The 24,760-nt window shown below is 53.8% G+C and overlaps 1 protein-coding gene across 5 annotated transcripts; it reads right to left on the minus strand.

Annotated features, from left to right (window-relative positions):
* Positions 1 to 52: 52 nt before the first annotated feature.
* IGHMBP2 (immunoglobulin mu DNA binding protein 2) lies at positions 53 to 24,721 on the minus strand. Of its 5 annotated transcripts, XM_041402227.1 has the most exons (17): positions 24,629 to 24,721; positions 23,966 to 24,135; positions 23,528 to 23,720; positions 22,912 to 23,009; positions 18,212 to 18,375; positions 17,293 to 17,493; positions 15,178 to 15,325; positions 13,316 to 13,490; positions 8,562 to 8,744; positions 8,022 to 8,140; positions 6,993 to 7,087; positions 6,600 to 6,723; positions 3,873 to 4,688; positions 3,316 to 3,488; positions 1,668 to 1,815; positions 875 to 948; positions 53 to 756 (listed from the first exon to the last, which is right to left on the minus strand). In XM_041402227.1, the coding sequence occupies exons 1-17, from the start codon at positions 24,700 to 24,702 to the stop codon at positions 697 to 699; spliced, it is 3,015 nt and encodes a 1,004-aa protein (XP_041258161.1). In that variant the 5' UTR covers positions 24,703 to 24,721; the 3' UTR covers positions 53 to 696. The 5 variants fall into 5 exon arrangements, 3 of the variants coding, with proteins under 3 accessions (XP_041258161.1, XP_041258159.1, XP_041258162.1); XM_041402225.1 differs by having other exon boundaries at positions 53 to 948; XR_005952483.1 differs by having other exon boundaries at positions 692 to 756; positions 875 to 1,815.
* Between the last annotated feature and the right edge of the window lie 39 nt (positions 24,722 to 24,760).

Raw genomic sequence — 24,760 nt, forward strand, 5'->3', positions numbered from 1 at the left:
CCATGGGATGAGCATGGGCTGGGATGTGGCCCTGCAGGATGCTGGTGGGAAGCCAGGCTGGGAAATCTGGGGGTGTCTGGGACTCTGTGCCGTGGAATTGGCACCATGGGATGAGCATGGGCTGGGATGTGGCTGCTTGAATGATCTGAGCAGGGAAAAAGCTGTGAATGATCCATTTATCTGTTTTTCCCTGACTAAAAAGTAACTCCAAGGTGAGTTATCCCCTGAGCTGGTGGCACTTTTGCCTTCCCATCTGTGCTGCCTGACCTTCCCTTAGGGACACGGCTGTGATGTCCCTGTTCCATCATCCCCCTCTGCTCTGGCTCCTCCCCACTTCTCCCTGTCCCACCTGCTGCCAGGGGAGCCAGTGCCATCCCTCCATGGGTGATGCACAGCACCAAGGCACGAGCCGAGGATGGAGGGGTTTGAAGGATGAGATTTTCTGAAGGATGAGGAAGTTTTTGTGGGAAGTTGTTCACAGCCAGTACTCACAGCCCACAAGGTTTGGGGGAAAATTTGCTTATTAGCTATCCCAGCCAAGTATTTGGGAAGAGATGGACACAGAAATCCTTGGCTGTCTGGCAGCTCCTGCCATCTGCTGAGCTTTACTTGGGATGAGGTGAGTGACTTCCACAGGTGCTGGAATCTGTGATGTTTAGCCCCAAAAAGAATGAGGAATATGTGGGTTAGGCATTTTTAAAGTGCTCCTCTCCAGCCATTCCTATTTGGAGGCACCTTTGCAACTTCTCCTTTATCCTGGGGACAAAAAAATGCTGCTGGAGCTATTTTGGGGGTGGGATAGATGGACCCTGTGTGAAGTATTAGGAAAATGTCCAGGATGGACACCAGGATCCCTACCACCTGCAAAGCTCACCTGGTTGCTGTCAGTGTGGGCTTTCCCAGTGGGAATCAGCCTCCAAGGAGCTCTGTGGGAAGGGCAGGACAGATCTGGGAAGGGACAGGCAGCAGTAAGGAGGGAGAGACCTCCCAGTGGCACAGGAAGGCTCTCCCAGGGAAATGGTTCCATGTGCTGGAGCAGCTCCTCGTGGTGCCAGCACCGTTTGGGCTGGAGGCCTCCCTTTCCCCATCTCCATTCCCATCCCCAGGCACACCTGGAGCAGGGCTGAGCCCCTGGCCCCGGTGGGGAGGGAATGGCTGCAGTGTGCTCAGGCTGGGTCCCTCCAGCTCTGAGCAGAGCCAGGGGATCGCTGGGCTGGGACACATCCGTTTCCTCAGCCATCCTCCCTGGAGCACAGGGTCACCCAGGGTTTTCCGTGCCTCCCACGTCCCTGTTCCCGGGCATCCATCATGTGCTGCCGCGGGGACCGATGTGACAGTGACAGCTTTGGGTGTTTAATGCCCGTTTTACCAGCGTGCTCTGGCCCCTGAGTGCATCCATCACCGTGTCCATACGGATAACCAGGACAATGCAGCAGCTCTCCCTCCCCTGCCTCGGCCCTGCACCTCAGGAAGGCTCCCAGCTCCAGGTTTTCCCCCCACAATGGAGCCCCCTATTCCACCATGGAGCCCCCTATTCCACACAGGCCCAGCACAGCAGCTTTGCCCTGGTGGGGCTGAGCTGTGGCTTTGAGGTTAAAAAAGCAGGATTCGGGTCCCTCATTTCTCCTTGTCTTTCTTTTTGCCCTTCCTCTGGCTCGTCAGCTCACTGAGCTTCTGGTCCAGGCGCCGCTGGAGGTGGGCTCGCCTGGCGGGATCCAGGGATTTGTCCTTGGAGCCGCTCCCGGGGTACAGGATCCCTTCCCGGCTGATCCGCTGCCGTGCCTGCGCCTTGGCCTTCTCCCCACAGCCATGGACCTGCGGAGAGAACGGGCACGGGGGCACGGATCAGCCACGTGGGAGCCAGGGGCTTGAGCCTGGAATTCTTTTTTGTCCTGCTTTGCATCCCCCTAAAATCACCTCCCATCATTTACAGCCATTATTATCATTACCTTATATATTATTGTGATATTATATTAATTTATATACTTACATATTTTTATAATTTAAATTCATTGTTATCATTGTTTACTATTCTATTTATTTTCGTTTTATTTTTATTTAGTTTCATTTTATATTTTGATCCTATATTTTTATAGATTTATTCTTATACTTATTGTTTAAAATTAATAATTCATATTTATTATTTTGTGTTTTGTTAAATCATTTTTTATAGCTCCTCTCACACAGAATGAAATATAAAGATCCAGGTCCTGGGCTCTGAATACCATCCTTTGGGATGGTTCAAGTGGCTCCTTCCACCTCATTTCTAGTGAACTGGGAAAGGAGTTTTGGGGAATGGGAGACGTTTTTTAGCCATCAATCTGATGCTTTAATGAGCTAAGTCCAACACTGGAATTATCCCTCTCAGGTGAGATCCTAAAATCCGATCCCTTTTCTTGGCCCATCCCAAAGTCATTTATGTTTCCATGGAGTGAGGTCCCAGCCTGTTCCCTCAGAGCTGTGACAGCCCTTCCTGGGACTGACATGGATTTGAATCCCCACAATTGTTGCAGCTTTGTTACAATTCAGCAGGGAGAGGCCATTCTTCAGGGAATAAATCTCCATCCCCCGGGATGTGAGTGACCATAAATACAACTATTCCTTGCCATGGAAACAGATAGCTCTTGACAGAGGGAAAAGCTTGCCAAGGATTTATAGGGCTGCTGAGCTCCCAGGGGTTCCACAGGGTGAGGACACACAATTCAGGGAGAGGCCATTCTTCACGGAATAAATCTCCATCCCCCTGGATGTGAGTGACCATAAATACAACTATTCCTTGCCATGGAAACAGATAGCTCTTGACAGAGGGAAAAGCTTGCCAAGGATTTATAGGGCTGCTGAGCTCCCAGGGGTTCCACAGGGTGAGGAACAAGGACACAGGGAATTCTGAATTGCTGGCCAGGCAGCACTGCACTGTGCCTGACCTGTCCCCAGGATGCAGAGACAATCTGCAAAGGGCTGGGATCATCCTCAGAATGCAGAGGGAACGTGCAAAGAGCTGGGAAATGAGTCCAGCTTCACTTCAGCCTGAAACTTGTGCTTCCCCATTTCTGCTCTCTGCCTCACTTTATTCACAGGGCCCCAGAGTGTAAGTGCCAGAAAATGGTAAAGAAGGGCACAAAATGGGAGGAAAACAGAAAAGCCCTCAGGAAGAGGTGAGCAGAGCCCAGGTGTCAGCACCTGCCAGCCCCGTGCACCTGAGCTCAGCACAGGCTCTGACAGGGAGGGCTCCGCTCAAACTCCCTGCAAGGAAACGCTGCCGGGGGAGCTCCACAGGGAAAATTCCCAGGCTGAGCCTGTCCTGCCCCTCCTTACCTCGGGGATGTGGTGGCTGAGGCAGAAGAGCCGCTGGCAGTGGTGGCAGAGCTGGCCCAGGGTGGTGACAGAGGCCTTGCAGCGGGGGAAGCCACAGGTCCTGTCAGCTTCCATGGCAGCGGAGATCAGAGCGTCGAAATCCTCTCCGGCCGCGCTCCCGATGGCCGGTTTTCCTGGGAAAGGTGAGCACACACCTGGGTTGGGGCCTGGGAACAAACCCACCCTCCTGCAGCCACAGGGCAGCCTCTGCCTTTACATCCTTCCGTGTGGGCCAGGTACTCCCCTCAGCTCCTCTCCCCACTCTTGGGAGCCTCCCACGTGATTCCTGAGACTCTCCTGGGAAAGGGTCTCCAGTGTTTTTCCTCTCACTTACAGAATGTGCCTCCAGGTATCCAAAACCCTCTGCCTGGATGCTGCAGCCAGTTCCCACCTCCCTGTAGCTTTCCAAGAGCCACATGTTCCACACCCAAATCCCCAAGTCTGGAACAAACCCACCAGGATTAAGATCCATTCAAGGAAGAGCACTAATTGTGCTGGTTACAAAAAGCTTCACCCACCTTTGGCTTCACTCTTCTCCTTTTTCCTTTTGCCACTCTTGGGCTCCTGCACCTTCCTGGCTGCCTCCTCCCGCCTGGCTTTCTCCCTCTGGACTCTCTCCAGGTGCAGGGATTTCAGGTCCACTTTCCCCGAGCCCTCGCCGCTTTCCCCCGGCTCCGCAGGGTCAGGGATGTTCCCGTGGGGATGCTGAGGCTCGGGAAGGGGCTCAGGAAGGGGCTCAGGAAGGGGCTGAGAGGGCAGCGGGGGCTGCTTGGGGAGTCTCTTGCGGACGCTGATGTACCTGTCCTGGCCCTCCCCGGAGCTCAGGTGCTGCAGCCCGTACTCCTCTGCCAGCACGTGGACCAGCATCCTCTCGTGGGAATTCAGGGATGTCGGGAAATCCAGCTGCGCCTCGCTGCTCGCCAGGAAGGCCACCAGCATGGCCCTGAACCTGTCCCCACCCTCCTTTGACCCTGAGGCGTCCCTCCCAGCTGCGGCAGCGCTCGGGGAGCTCCGTGCTCCCGGTTTCTGGCTCCCCGCTCCGGCTGCCGCCGCCTTGAGCTTCCCAGCCGGAGCCGGCCGCGCTTTGGGGCCCGGCGCTTTGGGGCCCTGCTGGCGCTGTGCCCCTCCCTCCCCGGGGTAGTTTTGGGGCACGAGGTCATCCAGGTACTCGAAGGCGGAGCGCACGAGGCCGTGCTGGGACAGGTGGTCCAGCAGGCGCCGCAGGAAGGGGCGGCTGCCCACGGTGTGGCTGTCACACACCACGGCCACCTGGCGCCGCGCCCGCGTCACCGCCACGTTGATCCGCCGCTCCTCGGCCAGGAAGCCCACCTCACCTGGGGAAACAGCAGGGAAGGCATGCCAGAGGGGACGGGGACCCAGACAGGTAAGGAGACCCCACCTCCTCCAAGCAGGGGTTTGGTCCAAGGAATTTTTGGCTGGAGGGTGAGAGTGGGCTTTTATGGGGCTCCGCTCGCAGCTGTTCCTCTCCCTAGCTGTGTTGCACAGGCTCCACGCTGAGCTCCTGGCATTGGGAAGAGGATGGAAGGCTCACAGGAAGGGGAAATGTCTCCCTGCCTGGCCCACGACACAAGCTCAGCTTGGAGCTGGGAGCAAACACAAGATGGAGCAGTGTGGAAAAGGCTCACCTTGCAACAGAGGAGGGACTGCAGGTGAAGAGCTCCCCCCTGTCCTACAGAGCTCCCCCCTGCTCCCAAATTCCCTGAGGTCTGTAGGAACAGCCATTTGGGAGCTCAGGGAGGTTTTGCTCTGCTCACAGACAGCACGAGAGCCGGCAGTGCTGGGATGACTCAGGCAGGATCAGGCAGCGAGAGCGGAGCGTGGGTGGCTGCGAGCTCCCAGCTCCAGGGAACAGCGAGGAGGCCAGGCAGGAAGAGATTAATGCCTGTGCCAGAGCAGTGCCCAGCCTGGCTCTGCCTCAGCAGCCTCATCTGTGCTGCCTTTGAGGGGCAGGCTGAGGGGGAGCCCCTCTCCCTGCTCTGCAGCTCGGAGAACAATTCCCAGTTTCTCTGATGAGGTTTAACCCAGCTGCAGGGGCAAATCCAACTCCTTTGAATCCTGGAATGGTTTGGGTTGGGAAGGACCTTAAGGCCCATCTAGTTCCACCCCCTGCCAGAGACACCTTCCATTATCCCAGACTCCAAGCCCTGTCCAACCTGGCCATGGACATTTCCAGGGATGGGGCAGCCACAGCTTCTCTGGGCAAGCTGTGCCAGGGCCTCAGCACCCTCAGAGGGAAAAATTTCCTCTTAAATGAAGGTTTCCTGCTGGATCAGGAATGGCTGCAGAGGGACAGGTCAAGGAGAAGCCTCCCTGTGTCCCAAAAAAAGCAATTTCTGCCCCACACCTGAGCTTTGGCCTCTCCCTGTGCAGGAGAAGGGGCTGTGGGACACTCACCCTCCCAGGGCCACCAGCTCCCTCCAGCACAGGGGTGAGTCACTCCTGGATCAGGACTATTCTTAGTGCTGTCCCCACCTCCATTCTCCCCACAAGGCTGCTTTTCCTCCTCTAGGCTTGGAAAAAGAGGCATCTCCTCCTTCTGTGTATATTTCCCCCTTTTTTATCCCCTTCCAGCCCTCAGCATTTCACCTCCAGCAGCACAGGTAGGGCCACAGGACCGTGGGTTTGGAAAGGGAATTGATCCCAGCATGGAACAGAGGTGATCACAGAGCAATCCTGCTGAGCCAGCTCCATCAAACCTTTCAGTTCCCTGCAGAGGAGCCTTGCCCCCAGGGCAGCAGCTTTTTTCCAGCTATTAACTTCCACTGCAGCTGCTGATAGCAAAGAACTTGATTTTCCGCTCTAGATTTTGCTCCCCAAAGCAGCATTTTCCGTGCATGGATTGGGATGCCAGCTCCTGCTCACTTTCTGCAGGGAACTCACCCAAAATGGGCTCAAAAGCCAAGAAATTACCCCCCAACTCCCCTAAAAGTGGGGCTAATGAAATGTGACATTCTTAGGGTGCTGGTTTAAATAATTTCTGAAGCCTCAGGGGCCAGGGAGCCTTCCAAGTGAGCAGTCCTGGACCTGCTGTAGCACGGGAGCCTCCTCTGCAGCCCTGACAGCACATACATTCATTAATTAAACAAAAAAGCCTGAAAAGGGGGGGTTTGCCAGTAAATCCATCCAGAGCCACGTGTTAGAGCACTGCAATTAAACCACAGCACTTGGCTCCACGACTTCCTCCTGGTTCCCAGGGGAGCAACGCTCCAGCAGCCAGGTCTTACCTTTCCTGTTGGATCTGACAAAGGACAGGATCACTGCCTCCTTCTCCCTTCCCTGGAAACCATCCACTGATTTAATTTCCAGCTCGGGGTGGCTGTGGCAGAGGTGCTGTCGGAGCATGTCCACCTGAGAAACAGGCCAAGGGTAGCTTTTAAAGGAAATACATGGGTGAAAAGGATTAAAATGGCGGGGTTTTGGGGGAAATCCCTCCCTCCCAAACCCACAAGGATGAGCATCTCCTGAGGCTGTGAGTGGAACACCTCCATGGCCCCAGGCTGCTCAGAGGTGCAGGAGTTGGTCCCAAATGCTGGTTAAATTTGGCTGTGTGGGTCTCTGGGGTCTTGTGGTGCTCTGTGTGCAGGGACAGGGGGGATGCCAGCACAGGGACAGCTCACCTGGAGGTTGTAGGGGGCCACCACAGCGATGTCCTTGGCCTTCACACCAGCATCCACCAAGGCCTGGACGTGCATCCCCACCAGCTGGACCTCCCCTGGGACAGGAACAGAGTGTGACAGGGGACAAAGGCCAGAGGAATGCGCCCACCTCCCCCAAAACAGCAGGCAAGGCTGCCATGAACTGCTTATCCAAAATGGTGCCTGGTTCAGAGAGATCTAAGGGGAAAAATGAAATCCTGTATGAATTTTTTTCATGGTTCATTGGCCGGGAGGCTTCTTTGCAGCAAAACACAGCAATAAACATCAAGACTCTACAGTGAGCTGTGCCAAAAGGCTGCCTCCCAAATTTGGGAATATGTGCCTCTAATCCTCTGCTTCAAATCCCTGAGTTCTCTCAGACCAGGCTTTGTGGCTCTCCACAAGAGCCTGTTGTGTTCAGCAGGGCTCTGGGAATGCTGGATGGAAAAATGAGGCACTCAAATGATGGTGGGGGTCAAAGAGAAGGTAAGATATTTAAACTGGTAGAAACTGCCCTTGTGTTTTCCAGACTGACTTTGCACTCAATTTCTGTAATGAAATCTACTTTTTCAGGTGAAAAGCAGCAGAACTCAGTGTCCTAGGAAAATCCATGCAGAAGAACCAGACAGGATTTCATGGAAAGAAGCAGACTGGGAGGCAGTTCTGAGCCTTATCCACTGTCTTCCCAAAACAGGCCTGTGCTCTGCCTGCTGCTATTTGTCCTTCCTTGCTGTAAAGCACCTGCCACAGGGATTCTCCACCCTGCCCCAGCCCTCAGCACGGAGAAATGTCCCTGCAAGGGGACACGGCAGCAGGAGAGGCCACCCACAAGCTGGACGCTGTCACCAGAGCTCCAACACAGCTCAGAGTCCCTGGAGGTTGAGGATTTATGGAGGGAAGATCTCTCAGCTAAGCAAGGCTCTCTGGGACCCCACCTTCCCCAGGGAGACATCTCTGGGATGTGGCCAAGCCCGTGGTGGGCTGAGCACCTCAGTCCATCCATTCTGGTACCTGGATTCCCCTTGGACTGTTCATCCTCCACTTCCAGCTCAAACAGGCCACAGCCAGCGGTGTCTATGAGCAACAAGGGGATGCTGGTCTCTTCTGTGTCAGAGACACCTGGCAGGTCCCTGCACAAGGTATGTGGGAAAGGGCCAGTTACCAACGCTGCTGTTACAGCAATATCCACTCAAGCTGTGGCTGCCCCGTCCCTGGAAGAGCCAGGCTGGATGGGATATGGAGCAGTCTGGTATAGTGGAAGGTGTCCCTGCCTATGGCATGGGACTGGGCGGGCTTCCAGCCATCCAGCCCAAACAATTCTGGGATTCCACGACTATCATAGCAAAGGAGGACACAGAAGACAACTGTGCATCACTTCTGGTTACAGAGCCAAAAGGACAAAGCCCCCCAGTAACGTCTCCCCGACGAAACAACGGCCGAATCAAAACCAGGAAAATCCTCTCAGGAGGAGCGGCAAACTCCGCAGGGAAGGGACAAACGGGGATGAAAAGAACATTTCGGCTCCTGCAGCGGCGGAGAGCAGGAACCCACCTGAGCAGGTGCTGTGCCACGGAGGGGTGTGCGCTGAGCCGGCCGCCGTAGAGCTCCGCGGACGCCCATTCCATGATGTGCCGGTGCATGCGGTACTGCACGGTCAGCATCCGCACCGCCCGCTCCCCGTAGTGCCCCGCCAGCCGCTCCATCAGGCTCAGGGACAGCCCCTCGGCCGCCGCCCTGCACGGAGAAGCACCTCAGAGTGGGAGTGTCCATCCCCAGGGCGGGATGGGGCTCAGCCAGCCCCTCCCGGCACACGGGGTGCCGACGGTGTCAGTGGGAATGCTCTGGGAGCAGCCGCGCTCCAGCCCTGCTCAGCACCTCCGTGTGGCTCCCCTGGGGTGGCACTGTCACCCCTGCTCCACCCGGGTGCCAACAGGGCTGCCTGTCAGACCCTCAGGGACAGACTCAGAGAGGCTTGGACACGGATCCTGCCCCTGTAGTTCAAGCAATGGACTCTGGAGTCACCACCCTGGGGGTGTTCAAGGAACAACTGGATGTGGAACTCAGTGCTCTGGTCTGGTTGACAAGGTGGGGATCGATCACAGGGTGGACTCGGTGGTCTTGGAGGTCATTCTCAGCCTCAGTGATTCCATGATTCCGTGATCCATCAGTCTAAGGCTACAGTGGTGTTACTGCAAGCTCAGCCACAGCATCAGCATCACCCAGTGCAACAGGATCAGAGCTTCACCCCCAATTCTGGAATGCCTGGTGCCCGCACAGCCAACCCTTGCTGCTTTCATCAAGACCCCTGCTGCTCCAGCATTTCCATCCTTCCCTGGCCACTCACCCTGGACTGAGGCACGGATGCACTGCACTCATTGCTTTTTCACCCACTAAACCCCCATCACATCCAGCAGCGCTCCTTGTTCATATATGTGGCACAAATGAATCAAATTCCTACAGAATTCAGCCTTTCAGGAGCCTGTTTGCTTCCTCCTGGCCTCACAGAGGGTTTGCTGGGAGGCACCATCTGAGGAAGAAGGATGGAAGTTGTTGCCTTTGGATTCTGTGAGTGTACAGAGATTTTTCATACTGAGGCTGACACTGAGGGTGCTGGTGGCTGCCAGACACAGGGAAGCAGCATGAAGATGATGGAATGATGACAGGGAACAGCTCAGGAAAACGCTCTCCATCGAGCTCTGGGGCACAGCACACGTCTAATCCCTGCTGGGGGAATTCCAGCGCTACACGGCCCCACAGCAGGCGGATTGTTGTGGCACCAGCCAGCCCTGCCACGCTCACCACAGGCACTTGGGAAATGTGACAAGAGACTGCCAAGTCATTAAACCTGCAGAAGGGACAATTAAGGACAACTCTTTCCAAGAAGCCGGGCCTTATTAGCTCTCCTCCTCGCTGAATCATAGGATGCAGCACACAGGCAAAACAAGGGGAATAACCTCTGGATGCACAGGGCTGCAGGACATGGGAGGCAGAAGTTTGCCAGAGTGGGGCTGGGGTAGATGGGATGAGGGGACACAGCAAGATGTGGGGTTGGAGGATGCATTCCAGACATCAGGAATTAACTGGATTCTCTCAGCTCTGCTCTCTGCCCACGGAGCCTGGATGTCCTGGACAGAAAGGAAATTGAGCAGGGAGAGCTGTTGGCACTCAGGTGCAAGCACATGCCTGAAACAGCCATTAAAGCTCAGAGCAAGCCTCAGGAATGCTGCTGTTCCCTACCCTTCCAGCAGCATTCCCACCGCAGGGATCTGCAGGAGGTTATATGCTGAATTAATAATGAGGAATTAATCTGCTCGGGAATATTTCACCTGTTAATAACTTTCTGTTATTTTACCACTCAATTAATTCCTATGGTGGTTGATTTCTCTGCCAACAAAATCCCGAGTGCCCTGAGCAGATGTTTTTTACCTATTGATTGCTTTAGAGAAATAAAATTGGGATAAGAGGTTGGACAGACAGAACCATGCATGAGATGCTTGGGAATATCTACTTGAAAGTACCTAAAGTACAGCTGGGAAAGGCAGAATTCCCAAACCCAGCCCACAGCAAGCAGGATTTGTTGCTAACATGGTTTCACCTTGTTCTGCCTGCAGGAAATGCTGTGCTCGGCCAGCCTGCACTGTACGTGCCCAGAATGATCAGTACTAGGAGAAAACCAGGAATTGTTTCCCATGGAAGGCTGGGGCTGTGTCTTTACCCATGGCATATTTTTTTTTACCCATCCCTGAGAAAGGGGATGCTGGTGTGACTGATCCCTGCAGTGCACACTGGATTTGGCTGGAAAAGCTTGGAGAAGGAGATCACTGTGTTTTCACAGCTCAGGGACTCCACATTAATGGAGTTAATTCATGGATGTGCACCAGTACATTCCAGCTGTGGAGGCTCCAGAGAAACCCAAGGCCTGGCACTTCAGAGACGAAGTGAAAGGAAGCCCATTGAGACCTGCCATGGGAATCAGCACATGGATTTGGGATGGTGCAGACATCCAGACTGACCACGGACAAACAAGATGGCAAAACATCCCTGTGTTTGTTGAGAGCAAGAGGTTTGATAAGCATCTGCCAGCATCTGAGGGGAGCAAAACCAAATTAATACATCAGAGCCCTGATGTGGAGAGGAATTCATCGGGAAAAGGATGGAATGAGGGCTCCACCAAGGCAAACAAATGTTCCTGACAGACTGCAGGGTGTGCCCTGGCATGGAGATGCCCACAGGGACAAGGACAAATAGAAGGAGGAGAACCTCCAAGGTGGAAGCTGCTGCCTGTGAGCCTGGGCTGGAGCTGCTGAGGGGGAATTGGAGGGGGCTGGAATTTGCCAGCATGGACTGGAAGGTGTGTGTGGGGATGCCCTCTGCACCCTGGGACAGCTCCAGGGGTGTCAGAAAGCAGGGAAGAGGAGCAGCTTCAGACCCTCTGTCAAACATTCCCTAGGCCTCACGGGGTCACTGATGGTAGGAACAGGTAAATGCTGATTCCATGGAGGAACAAGCAGGTAACAGCAAGGTGGATAGAGTCCCACAGCATTCCTGCTGCTGGACAGAGGCTTCCTGCCTGAGCAGGGCTGACTTCCTCTGCTGTAGTAACAGCCGAGCCTCCTGCCAGCCTGGATTCATCCCAGATAACTTCAGACCCTTCCCCGTGGCCCCAAAAATAGGAGCCCACCCACTCCAGGCCCGCTGTCATCAATGGAGAAGGGGAAGGTGGGCGGAAGGGTTGGAGTCCTCCGCATGAATCATCCCTGGAAATAGCTCCTTGCTTCCCCTGAACCACAGAGGAGCTGCCAGGTGATTTGGGGCCTTTGTGGGAGCTCTGGAAATACCCACGGAAGGAGGTGGAAGAGATCTGCCACTGTGCTGCTTCCTGGGCCTGCAGGGAATGTGGAAAGCCCAAAACAGGGCTCTCCAGCATCCCATTTATTTCTATCAGTTGCTCAGGATGGAAAAGATCTTTAAGATCATGGAGTCTGATGTTCCCCCAGCACTGCCAGGGCCACCAGTCAAAGCTGAAGGAGAGAAAAGCACAACTCCTCAAGCAGGAGGAGATCCAGGAGGAGCTTTTTGCCTCCAGCTCCAGCCAAGGCTTGTGGCAGCAGCCACCCTGACAGAGCAGAGAAAAAAAAAAAAGCAGCTGCTGTAATGTTTCTGGAGTGAAGAAACACTGCTTTTGTCTCAAAAGAGGGAGCCAAAAGTGACACCAGCTGTGTCAGCCCTGTTCCAGAGTAACAGAGCTGGGATTTTTACTGTGTTTTGCCCTTAATCTGATAGTCTGGGGAAAAGCCAGGCTGAGGCTGCTGAGGTGGATCCAGCTGGATGGGCACTGTGGAGCATTATGGAGCTATCATGAAGTTTCTCTGGGAGAAAACAGGAACTTTATGCACTATTCACAGAAAATAATAAGAACTCTGAAATTAGAAGGACCAAATGGCCAATTTCTTCTTGCTACCAACAAGATACTACTCCAAAAAGTGCCTTGCTTGGAAAATCCAGGCACAGAGAGCCAGCCTGCAAATTCCCAGGGAATAAACAGCAGGACACCAGGAGTGGAGGGCTCTGGAGAGGCTTTTGGAGCTCACCAGCCTGGACACTTCCAGGCAGTTCAGCATGTGTTTATCACCCACCAAGATCTGCAGAACAGCAAGCTTTTGGGCATCTGAGAGAGGTAAAATGAGAGGATGCTGCAGCCCCTGAATGCTGTTCCCACTGTCTCTTGGCCGTGTGCTGGGGGCTGCTGCCTGCCTTGGATCTTTCATTTCCTGTGCTCAAAATCCAAGTGAGGTGGCAGATGTGTCTTGTTCATTATTTTCTGGAAGCAGGAGAGGATGTTTATGAAGTCAAGCCTATTTTTCTGCTTCTGTGGTTCAGTAATTCCAGATCTGGAGCTGCCTAAACCAGATAAACATGAGCACATTTATGTTTTAAATTACTCAAAGATTCCTCAGTACTCTTTGCAGCATCCCTCTGGAAGCACAGGCAATTTGCACTATCCACAGATCTTTTCCACAAACTAACTGTTCTTATTATCCCCGTTGTAGGGACTGAGAGGTTTTATAATCCCCGAGGTGTGCGAAAATGCAGCATCTCACTGGGCCAATTCACACATTAATACATTAAATAAATAAATCTGGAAACCACAGAAGCAGAATTAAAGGAAAGACTTGGATTAGCCTGAGGATGAGCCCAAATGCATTCCACAGAGCCTGCAGGCAGCACAGATCTCCATCATGAAATGTCTCCAATCACCAGGATTCGGAAGCTGCACAAAGAAAGGGAGGATCTGGGATTTTTACCTGTGGGAGATGATGGTGGGGGGCAGCTGCTTGTGATCCCCAGCCAGGATGCACTTGGGAGCCTTCAGCAGAGGGATCCAGCAGCTGGCTTCCAGAGCCTGGGCACACTCATCAATCACCACCAGGTCAAAGTGGGTTTCAGGCAGCAGCTTCAGGGGGCCGTCCGAGGAAGCACCTGGTGGAAGGAGAAGGTTCCCAAGTGAGCAGGGGAGCAAGGAAGAGTGAGGAACCTGCTCTGGAAACAAACCTCACAAGCTGCAATAGTGATTGAGGTAAGTGAAATAATGTTTCCTTGCAGAGATGTAGGAATTCAGCCCTGCCAAACACGTATCCATTGATATGTGTAAGTCAGGCTTGTTTTTGCCAGCTCCTCTTTGTCCTTTTTTTCCCCTGGCATCTGGGCCCAGAAGCTTCCAAGTAGCTTTGGGAACAGCAGTGAAGCCCAGATGCCATCTGGGAGCTTCATCTGGAGCAGAGCAAGGAACACCCACCTTCCTGCTGCCCCCCAGTGCCAACAAAACTCCTCATGCCCAGCACTCAGAGGGTGAGGGACTGGGGATTCACCTGTCTGGTAAGTGAGGGACACCCTGAGAGGGGGAATGGCCTTGTGACACTGGGAAGAGGGAAAGGAGACTAGAACCACACAGCCACATCAAGGGCTCATTTTTAACATCAGAAGTCCATTTGTAACATTTGTCTCCTTACAGACATCCTGCTCTAACCCAGACCTACTGATACTGATCCATACATTGATCAGAAAGCTGAATTCCAGGGGCATCCAAATCTTCCTGCAGTTCACAAAGAAGAAGGATGCAAAAGGAGGAGGGCAGGGTGAAGAAGCCAGTCTCCCAGACCAGGAGATTTTTATTTGCAGAAATGTTTTTTTCCAAAGCTCCTGTGCTATTGCAGCTGAGAGCAGGGATTTGGCTTTGCCAGTGTAAATCCTGGTGCCTCTGCAGCTCTGCATCACTTCAGACATTCCAGTTTCCCACCAAAGACACTGTTTTCCTTCCAAAACTGTTTTCCAGCCTGTATGAATTTGCTCTGGTGAGCTGTACAGTCATAACTCAACTTTTGCCACTTGCACAGACCCCCAGCTGGCTGGGAAGCTCCAGTTCCAGGGAGAATCACAGCTGATCAACAAAAAGACCAGTTTTACTGGGAGAAGGAAATCTCCCTCTTTCTTTCAGGCAAGTAAAAAGAAGTGAGAGGCCAACTCCCAGGGACTAAGACATGGAAGGATTTATCTGTGCACTAATCTTCATTCCAGTAACTTGCTGTTTTATGACCTAAAATTATTGATGTTTCCTTTCAACTAATGACCCTTGAGCAACCAGATCTGAAGATTGTGAGTATGAAAAGCCTGAGCCAGTAAAGCCCTTCCACACCTGCCAAACCTTCCCAGCTGCAGCTGCCTGATGGACACCTGGACCTGCTCCCTAAAATCCTGTGTCACATCATTTGGGTGAGTGCAGAAGCAGCCACATGCAGCCTGGGAGCAGGCTCTGCAAACACGTGTTGGGTTTCATCAGTCCTGGCAAGGGTCCAAGCAGGGAAGCTATCCCATGTGATTTATGCAATGGGGAGCAGATTGTACACCTCCAGCAGCACTTGTTTACTCACTGCACTCCCAGCTCCTACTCAGAGCTGACGGGGGCCCTTCCAGATCCATCTTCTGTGCTCAGCAACATCCTGTGCCACAGTGGAAGCTGGGAGAATCCCACTGGGGAGGGGTTTGGGAGGCTTTGCTGAGCTCCCAGGAGCTGGGAGCAAGTGTGCCAGCCATCCCAGGATAGCTGCCTTGCAGAGCAGGTGGTTTAGCTGGCAAAGGGAGGGGAAACATGAGCAGGAGGATGTCACACCTGTGTTGGTGGCAAGGACAACGCTGGCCTGGCTGAGGGCTGCAGCCATGGCAGCCTCTTCTCTCTCCTTCAGCTCCTTCCTCAGGGTCTTGATCTCACCCAGAAAATGGCTGCGCTCTCCCTTGTCTTGGGCCTTTTTGGTTTTGGCCTAGAAAATAGAAAAATTTGGATAGAGCCAACTGCTGCTACTCAGTTCTGACCATGTCTGTGATCAGTCAAAACATCTGGGCATGGAGCAGGGACAAATGTTTGGGAAGAGGGGTTTTGTTCCTCTGCTGGGGAGGGACTGGGATTTCCTAGCTTGTTCTCAGGAAGCAGAGCCCTTCTGGAAGCAGGAGGGCTCCCCAAGCCCCAGCAGCAGCTCTGCCACCCCAAACTGGCCTCTATGAGCTGCTGGAAAGGATCCAGAGCAGCATCCAGACAGGCCCAGGGCTTTTTTTAGCAGATATTAAATGTATCTACCACCCCAACCCACCAGCAATGGGCACCAGCACTGCCAGAGCAGCAGCCATGGGACCACAGCTCAGCTACAGCTCACTGAGCAAACCCAGATGGAAATTGGGATTATTTCCCTGGAGGTAAGGCTGATGACTTGGGAAGGATGCAAAGGCTGCAGACAAAAGCTCTTCTAGGCAGCCAAAAGAGTAGGACAGGCTGGTTCCTATAGTCATGCCATGGATGGATGGATGCATTTTCCAGGGTCTAACATGGATCAGCTCAGGCCCCTGCTTTGGCTGAATTCATGGGTATTTAAAACTGTGAATCCTCCATGTGTCTGTCAGGTGTCATCACAATGGGTTCAGGAATTCCAGGTGTGGGATGACAGGCCCTAAGGATGAGGTCAGTCTGGATGTCACCCATTCCTAATTAGGGATTAGGAATATCAACTCTAATCATCCCCACCTGCCTCCCATGAGCTCTCTCATCCCCTCACTGGTCTGGGAGTCTGTTTAAGGCCAGCTCATGGTGTGAGCCTGGTTTCTTTCCTGCATTCCCTGCCTCATCCTCCTGGACTGCTCCCTGACCCTGCTCAGCATCCCTGGAGCTGGACTGGCCCTGGATCTGTGCTACATTTCTTTCTCAGGTACTGTGGGGCTGAAACTTTGCTGGGGCAAGGAGTATCCAGAAGCTGAGGTCCTGAGAATCTCAAAGCCAGGTGAGGGAAGGAAGCACAAAGGAGTAGGAAATGCCTCAAGGTTTTCTTTTCTGCTATTGCTCCTTCTGTGGGCTGGGGAGAAGGGAAGGAGAGAGGAGTCAAAACATGGAGCAATTGCTCCAGGGAAAAGTAGGGAATGTGGCAGTGGAGAAACAGAGGCAGGAGGAAGAAAAGATGGGTCAGGACCTTGGAGATGAGCTCTCTGCAGCCAAGGGCAGCTTCTGTGACACACTCCTCCCAAGGAGATGAAAGTGAAAACTAATCACCAGCCAGAAAGATGGAAAATAAATTAAGAAGCAAAAAAAAAAAAAAAGGCTTTTGGACAGTGCTGCCACCAGAAAAGGGAAAGAAAATAACCTAATTGGCATCAAATCCTCACCCCAAGTACCAGAGCTACGTTATAAGGGAATGTTAGGAAAATTAGGGTGAGAAGGAAGAAATTAAGGATGCATTTTAAAATGTGCTCTGCTTTCTACTTGAGGTGGCTGAGAGTGGGAGGGAGTATCAGGACAGGCAGACAGCTTGTTAGGAAGTGAATTAATGAAGGGAATGTTTCCCTGCTAAAGAGGAGGGCATGGATCAGGGCAGGCAGGTGATGTGAGGGGCAGCAGCTCCCCACACACCAGCAGGGACTGGAATTTTCCCACTTCCATGAGGGATTCATGGAAGGAAGTTCTGCCCTCCAGCACATGAAGATAAGAGAATCCCAAAACGGTTTGGGTTAGAAGAGACCTTATGGATCATCTCCTAAGGGCAGGAACACCTTCCACTAGCCCAGGCTGCTCCAAACCCTGTCTAACCTGGCCCTGGACACTCCCAGGGATGGGGCAGCCATAGTTTCTCTGAGACATCCATTCCAGGGCCTCCCCACCCCCACAGGGAAGAGCTTCCCCCCGATATCTGCCCTTCTCATGGGATCACTCCGGGCTGCACGCACTGCCCCCGGGCAGGGCCCGTACCCAGGCGCGGTCGATGTCCCTCCTGATGTCAGCCACGACGTGGGCGTTGTCCCCGCGGGCCAGCACGGCGTCCAGGGAGTGCTGCTGGATGGGCTGGAGCAGGCGGGCGGGGTGGCCCAGCCGCAGCAGCCGCGCCCTGCAGCCGGCCAGCCGCTCCACCAGGTTATCCACGGCCACGTTGGACGGGGCACAGCACAGCACCTGCGGGGACAAACTCCTTGGCACCTCTGAGGGCACCCGCAGGCTGCAGCAGGGGGTGTCCGAGCAGAGAGAGGGAGAGCTGTGTGCTTCTGTCGGGAATAAAGCGCTGGCATCACCACAGGTGATGGCCTCCTTGCTTTGCAGCACTTCTGTAGGGTCCCCAGTGAACCCCAAACCTGAGCTCTGCCAGCACCTCCCTGGAGCTGGTGGGGAAGTCCCTGGACCCTGCAAGCCAAGGCAGGCTCTGGATTAGCACAGATCCGGCAGGAGCTGCTCTGGGTGCCACAAAGCCCAGGAGTGTGCAAAATAATCACAGAAACCTGGAATGGTTTGGGTGGGACCTTAAAGCCCATCCAGTACCCCCCTGCCAGGGGCAGAGACACCTTTCTCTAGGCCAGGCTGCTCCAAGCCCTATCCAGCCTGGCACTGGACACTTCCAGGGATGGGGCAACCACAGCTTCTCTGAGCAACCTGTGCCAGGGCCCCACCACCCTCACAGGGAAGGATTTCTTCCCAATATCCAACCTAAATTTCCCCTCTTCCCATTTGAAGCCCTTGTGGTACCACCCCAGTTCCTGATGAAGAATCCCTGTAAAGCTTCCCTGTAGCCCACTCCCATGACTGCAAGGCTGCTCTGAGGTCTTCACACAAGGAGAGGTGGTCACTGGTGGCCACCTGAGGTGGTCCCTGTCACCAGAGCCCTGGCAGTGAGCCTCACCTTCAGGCCCTGCTGCACAGCCTGCAGGATGATCTCCACCAGGGTCGTGGTTTTCCCAGTGCCTGGAGGCCCGTGGATGATGGCCAGCTCCCTCTGAGCCAGGGAGAAGGACACAGCTTCCCTCTGAGACTCATCCAGGGAGGCATTGAAGAACTCCAGAGGCTCTGGGGAGACAGCAGGAGAGTCACTGGGACCTCAGCCCCAGCTGGGAAGAGGCTGAGAAGCACAAATCCAGAAATACATGGCGCTCTCTACAGCCGGCCCAAACCCATTTGATAATGAGGAAAACCTTGGGAAGAAAGCCCTGAGGGGGCTGGAAGACTCCAGAAGGTAAAAATAAGCTTTTTATGCTTCCAAAACAAACAGCCTCCCTCCCCATCCTGCACCCATGCTTCCCCATCCCCCCCCCAGCCCTGATACTTGGCCTTTGACCAGTCAGTGGTGCAATTCCCAGAATTTAAGAGGCATTTAGCTTCCCCAGCATCAAACAGGTAGGTTTTCCTGGCTCTGGAGGGAGCTCTGGGATTGTTTTGCAGGAGAACCAGCATCTTTAGTGAAATCTTCAGTGAAAATTGGGGAGGAAGTAGCAGATCTGGCAAATAAATCCCTGCCAGTGAGCAAACCCAGTGCAGCAACAGTGAAAAATCAGAAAAACCTACAGAGGCTGTGAGCAGAACAGAGCAGCCCTGTGGTGGTCAGCCAAGACTGGGTATGAAGGCAGGAAAAGATACAAAGAACAATTTAAATGATAAAGCTAAAATTCATTTCTGCTTTAATAAGGGAGGAAAAAAGAGAAAAGAATATGCAAATCACATTAGAAGAGAATTGGTTTCACTGCAGAGACTGAATTCTCTAAAGCTGCTTTTTAACCTCCCAGATTGATCTCATTTAGGCCCAAATTTATTCTCATCCCCCCTCTAATCCTAATGCTAATCTCCTTGTTCATTATGGGAGTTAATTACAGCAGGGATGATGACTCATTACACCGAGGTTTCCCGAAAATAACGTTCCCACAAAAGCTTATATAAGACACATCTCTGGGCATCCTTCCCTGCTGGGCATCATGTGCTTCATCCTTCCCTTTGCACTAAGGGCTGGATTAAAAACACGGGGATTTCTTCTGGTTTTAGGCAGGTGATCCTGTGTGTGGCTTCTGAAGCAGCACCACCAAAGGAGGTAAAACAAAAGAGTCTCATTGAGAAGGCCATGGTGAAGAGAGAAATGGGGCTGGAGGTGCTTTTTGCTGTCACTCTGCCTCTTGGTTCATATGTAAATTTTGGGTGAGTGTGTTAATGACTAAGACAAAACAAGAAGCATCCCATGGGCTGGGGAAAAAAAGCAGGAATAGCTTCAAACCTGAGAGGCATTTCCCACAGTGAGGAACAGCTGGGATGTGGGAGTCATTGATGCTTCCTTGCTCAAGGATGAGCAGAGGAGCTTCTCCAGGCCTGTGCCCACCCTCATCCCTGCCAACCACAGGCTGCCAGGAGCTGCTGTGTGGGAAGGCTGGCACTGTGCCTCTCCTGGGCTGGCCACGCTGCTGGGGAGGAGGGAAGAGCCTCTAATGGGATGCTGTGGTTCCTCCAAACTTCTCCCTGCAGCAGCTGGGCTCCAGGTATCCTCACCTGAAGAAATCCCTGGAATGTGTCTCACTGGTGGCCAGATAACTGTGCCCTGATGCACACCTCCGTTTATCAGAGTTGAAAACCGAATTTCCTTGGCCATCCAGGTTGGTGCCCCAACATTCCCAGGGACTGAGATGCTTTTCTGCACAGTTCCAGCAGCTCTGCTGAGGCAGTGGGTTGGGGGGAATGACATCCAGGCCCAGGAAAGGAGTCTCTGCACCAAAAATGGATGGAAACAGCCCTTCCTAGGAGGAAGAGCCCAGGTTTTCCAGAGCTGGAAGCCCTTTCCAAGGTATATTTCTGACCAAGAGCAATTCAGATCCCCTATCCCAGCAGCTCCTCCCTGGTGCAACCTCACTGCAGCCAACGCTGCTGGACAAAATCCAGCTGGGTACATCAGCCTGGATCAGAACTTCCCCTGTTCTCCAGAGGAAATACCTGGCAGCTGAGTTGTCTGGACTGCTTAGTCTTCCCCAGGAATCCCAGAGGCCTCTCCATGGCCCCTGTGATGGCAAGAGGTGTCACAGGGCAGAGGGATGGAGGAGCATTTCAGGTTATTTTTGCAAGTGACTTGTGCCAAAAAGCCAAGAAAGTCTTGCTGGAAATCCCTGGTGCTTCCCCAGTGCTCTGCTGCCAGCTTGGCTTTTTCTGGGGACATTCCTGCCTTTTCACCAGGATTGCTTCTTTCCCTTTACAAATCTTTTGACAGCCACGGGCAGAGTTGGACACAAGCCAGGCCTTCTGGAGCCAGGAACAAAAAGGAGCATTCCTGACTTTCTCCAGCCCAGCAGCACAGGAGAGAGCTGGCAGCTATCAGTGACCTGCACAGGTACAGCAGAACCTGCTTTCCAAAGGGAAAAGGGACATGTCCCTCTTGGATGGCCAGGAGAACAGCAAGCAGAGCAATGCTGGCCTCTGCTGGCAAGAAAAGCCTCTCCACTCCCCCCATTCCCAAAATGTAGGGGTACAGGGATCCCACAGGGATGCTGGGAGCAGGGGAGAATTGTTTGGAGGAGATTTCAGGTGTGGAAGATCCAGCAGGGCCACGGGTGCAGATCAAAGTGGAAGGGAGACAAGGAGGGCATTTTTGATGGGAGAGCACCTGGATTCTGCTTCCCAGGGAGTCTGATAAGGGCAAAATTCCTGCTCAGTTCAGAGTCTGCCCTTTCTGGAAAAATTGTTCTCCCCCTTGGAGCCTTCCTGGAGGCAGCAAGGTGAGGTGTGGAAGTGTTTTGTGCCAGTCCCAGTCTTTGCTGCAGATCCCAGCTACCCACTGGAGACCTCTTCCTCTCCTTTTGGCTATTCCTTAGGCTATTCTTTCCACAGCCTGTCTCATGTTTTTGTCTTATGCCAAAAGGGTATTTATTGTTGCATATTTAAGTGTTTTGAAAGGATCTGGGCTCTGATGTGTTGTGTTGGGCTGCTGATGTCTGGTAATTAATTACTGAAATGCACAGCGGCGTCACAACCCACCTACAAGATTCCCTGATTGAAAAATTAGGATTCTCATCTTGTCCCCCACAAAAAAAAAAAAAAAAAAAAAAAAAAAAAAACAGGGATGGATGGCACGAGGGGGGAGAGCAGCCCTGAGCTCTGTACATGGCTTAGACACAGCCCACCCTGCTGGGCAGCCCAGCCCACCCTCAGCCCTCACTCCCTGATTTTTGCACCCTTCCCTTCTGTCAAAAAAAAAAGAAAAAAAAAATCAGATTCAGGCTTCTGCTGCTGCACATTGCACCTGCTGAGTGGATTTTGCCCTGGCTCCCAGCTGTGGCTCCCTGGTTTCTGAGGGAAGCGAGCTCGCCTCACGGTGTTGACACAGATGTGTGTCTAGACAGCCAATTTCAGGAGCTGTCCAGGGCTTATTGACTCAGCCTGCTGCTGATGGGTTTGTTTGAAACCAGGTAATGGATGGGATGAGACAGATCCCCAAAGAAACCAGGCTAATGGGTGCTTGGTCATGGAAGTAGAGGCTGTGACATGGAAAAGCTGCCTGAGGTTGGTCTGGCAGAGCCCTTGAGCACAGGGCAGGCTTATTCCAAGTTATTAGCCCTTAATTCCTGGCTGGCACAACATCTCTCTAGGTGGGCAGAAAACTCTGAAGGGAGGAGGTAACTGCAAGGCCTTTGAGTCCATATTGCACCTCCTCTGTCTGTCTAACGTGCCTCCATCTATCCATCAATACTCCCAGTGCTGAGCAGATGGAAAATTCATCTCTGCCCAGCCTGGCACAGCTGAGTGATGGGGTAAAAAGGAGCTTTCCTTCATTAGAAGCAGTTCTGCTCCCTCAGGGGTAAAAGCACTGTTGAGGGAAGTTGATTGATTAAAATTTAATTCTTTTATTTAATGTTAAAACCTTGAGTGCACCAAGGTCCCTGGGCAGCCAAAGGGCTAAAAGGTTTGACTCAGACTGGGATCAGTGCTTAGAGAAATGGGGACAGGACTCATTAACACCCATTTTTTGTCCCTAGCACATCCTATCAGGATGGAGGGCTGGAGGGGATGGGAGAGAGGCAAACCATGGTGGGCAGCCAAATCCAGGACTCCAAGCAAGACAGTGCAGGGAGCTGTGGAGGGGAGGAAAAGGGGCAGAACCCTGGCAGGGATGGATGGCACGAGGGGGGAGAGCAGCCCTGAGCTCTGTACATGACTTAGACACAGCCCACCCTGCTGGGCAGCCCAGCCCACCCTCAGCCCTCACTCCCTGATTTTTGCACCCTTCCCTTCTGTCAAGGGATAATATCCATTAGCAGGTATTGATATCTGACACAGCTGTTGATCAGAGGCTTTGCTCTCCCCAAAAGGTGAAGCTGTGTAATTTAATCTTTGTTTCTTCCAAAGAAGCACAGCAGAGTGGATACTACTTATATCCAAGATTTTGTCCAGGCTCTCTCCATGAGGAAAGTGTGCCCAGCACAAACAATGCTACCAGTTGCAGCACCACTGATGACGTGCATTGAACATTGGGGTCTTTTCTGGAGCATGTGTGGGTAAAAACAGGGATCAGAGCTATCTGTGCTCTCGTGGGCAATTCCCAAGGATGCCCATCAAGCCTGATAAAAAAAGGATCCTTACTTGTTTCAGGGAACGCCCTGGGAGCAGAGGCAAAGAAGAGGACGTCGATCAGGTCGGAGGCTGGGCCACCCCGGTACTGCTTGAGTGCAGTTAGAGCTCTGCCAAAGAAGGGAAGATCCAGGTTACAGGCACAGCAGGAATTCTCTAGAGACTCCCAAGTGCCCAGAGACAAGCTGTGAGTAAGGACTGAACTATTCCAAAGCTGAACAATGCTACACCACAAGACTAATCCCACACAATTCCTGCATCTCCCAACCCTTGCACACACACCCTTGTGCTGGTCAGGCTTCCACTGTCTTCCCATTGTCCCTGTTTGGCACAGCCAAATGTGCTTTTTTGGGATGTTTATCTAGCAAGGAGCTGTTCACTCCTCCTGCCAGGATGGAAAAGGCCCCAGAGAGAACCGAGAGTATTCCAGAGGCGATGCAACGGGACCAAACCACAGCCTGGAGGGGGAAAGGGAAGAGCAGGACCAGCCAGCAGGTGGGTAAACTGAGGCTGTTGTGAGGCTCTAGAATGACAAATCCAAACTGGGAAGGGACTGGGAAGAGCTTTTCCAGGCTAAACTTGTCACTCCTCATCCCGCTGGGCCGAGTGAGCCGGGGTGAGCCCTCACCTTTTGAGCCTGTTGTAGGTGACATCGTTGGCCAGCTTGAGCAGGCGGAAGGAGCGCTCGTGGTCCACGGCCAGCTCCCCATCCCGGGGCTCCTCCAGGGCCACTGTCACTGCCTTGGGGGTGACACGTGTCACCACGCCCGTGCACAGCGGGTCCCCCTGCCCGGCCGACTCATAGAGCCCCACGATGTCCCCTGCAGAGGATGGAAGGGAGAGAGTGAGGTGGGGCAAATGTGTCACCGTGCAGGGAAGCTGTGGCTGCCCCATCCCTGGAAGTGTCCAGTGCCAGGCTGGATGGGGCTTGGAGCACCCAGGGCTAGGGGAAGGTGTCCCTGCCCATGGCTGAGGGCCAGACTGGATGGACTTTGAGGTCCTTTCCAACCCAAACCATTTTAGCCCGTGTGATCTCTTTCTTTGGAAAGACAGGAGTGTCACTGACCAGGCCCAAAGCTGTTGGAGGGCAGCTCGGTGTCCGAGTCCCGCTTCCTGGGCTGGAATGTCACGAGGAGACGCCCGTAGAGGCCGGTTCTCTGGCTGCTGACCTGGAGCTTGAGCAAGCAGACACCTCTCCGCTGCAATTCCTTCAGGGAGACGCTCTCCTGCCATGCCCTGGGAACCACACACAGGTGGGAACACCACGGGGTGAGGCTGAGGGTCGCAGCTCCAGGGGACAGAGCAGAATGACCTTATCCTGGCTGCTGGCACCTCCATCCTCCTGGCTGGGTAGGGGTCTGTGCCCCTCATCTGAGAGGATGACTCGGTCCTGTGGGGGCGAGCCCAGCAGGATTCCCCATGGATCAGAGAGCCCTGTGGGGCGAGGTTCCTATCGGGGTGGGCTGCTTACAACAGTGGCACTGCAGCAGCGTTCCCACCGGCGCCAGGAGGGTCTCCTAGAGAAAACAGGGGGTCCCAGGGGAGGATCCCTCTGGGTTTCCATAGGTGACAGCGGGTCCCAGGGGAGGGTCCCTCAGTGTTCCCCAGGGCTGACAGCGCTCCTGCCCAGCCCAGCCGCACGTGTCCCCGGCTGTGGCCGCCCCGTAACCCCCCCGTAACAGTGGTGCCGTGTCCCCGGCGGCCGCTGCCGGTGCCTCGTGTGCCGCACCTGCTCTGGGCCAGCTCGGCCTCCCGCTCGTCCCGCAGCAGCCCCAGGTGCCGCTCCGCCGCCTCGGCCGCCATGGCCCCGCGCAGGCCCCGCCCCTCGGCCGCGCAGGCCCCGCCCCCTCCGCGCGACAGG

The sequence above is a fragment of the Onychostruthus taczanowskii genome, unplaced genomic scaffold (assembly GCF_017590055.1).
Source record: "Onychostruthus taczanowskii isolate IOZ18803 unplaced genomic scaffold, ASM1759005v1 scaffold195, whole genome shotgun sequence".
NCBI classification, from domain to species: domain Eukaryota; kingdom Metazoa; phylum Chordata; class Aves; order Passeriformes; family Passeridae; genus Onychostruthus; species Onychostruthus taczanowskii.

Bases quoted from the DNA above. Each gene is read 5' to 3' on its own strand.
- IGHMBP2 (XM_041402225.1), bottom strand. From the start codon at position 24,702: ATGGCGGCCGAGGCGGCGGAGCGGCACCTGGGGCTGCTGCGGGACGAG. The intron at 23,721-23,965 runs GTCAGTGACACT...CATCCTCTGCAG, and splicing joins CTCCAACAGCTTTGGGCCTG to GGGACATCGTGGGGCTCTAT. The intron at 7,088-8,021 runs GTACCAGAATGG...TTCCTGTCCCAG, and splicing joins ACAGTCCAAGGGGAATCCAG to GGGAGGTCCAGCTGGTGGGG.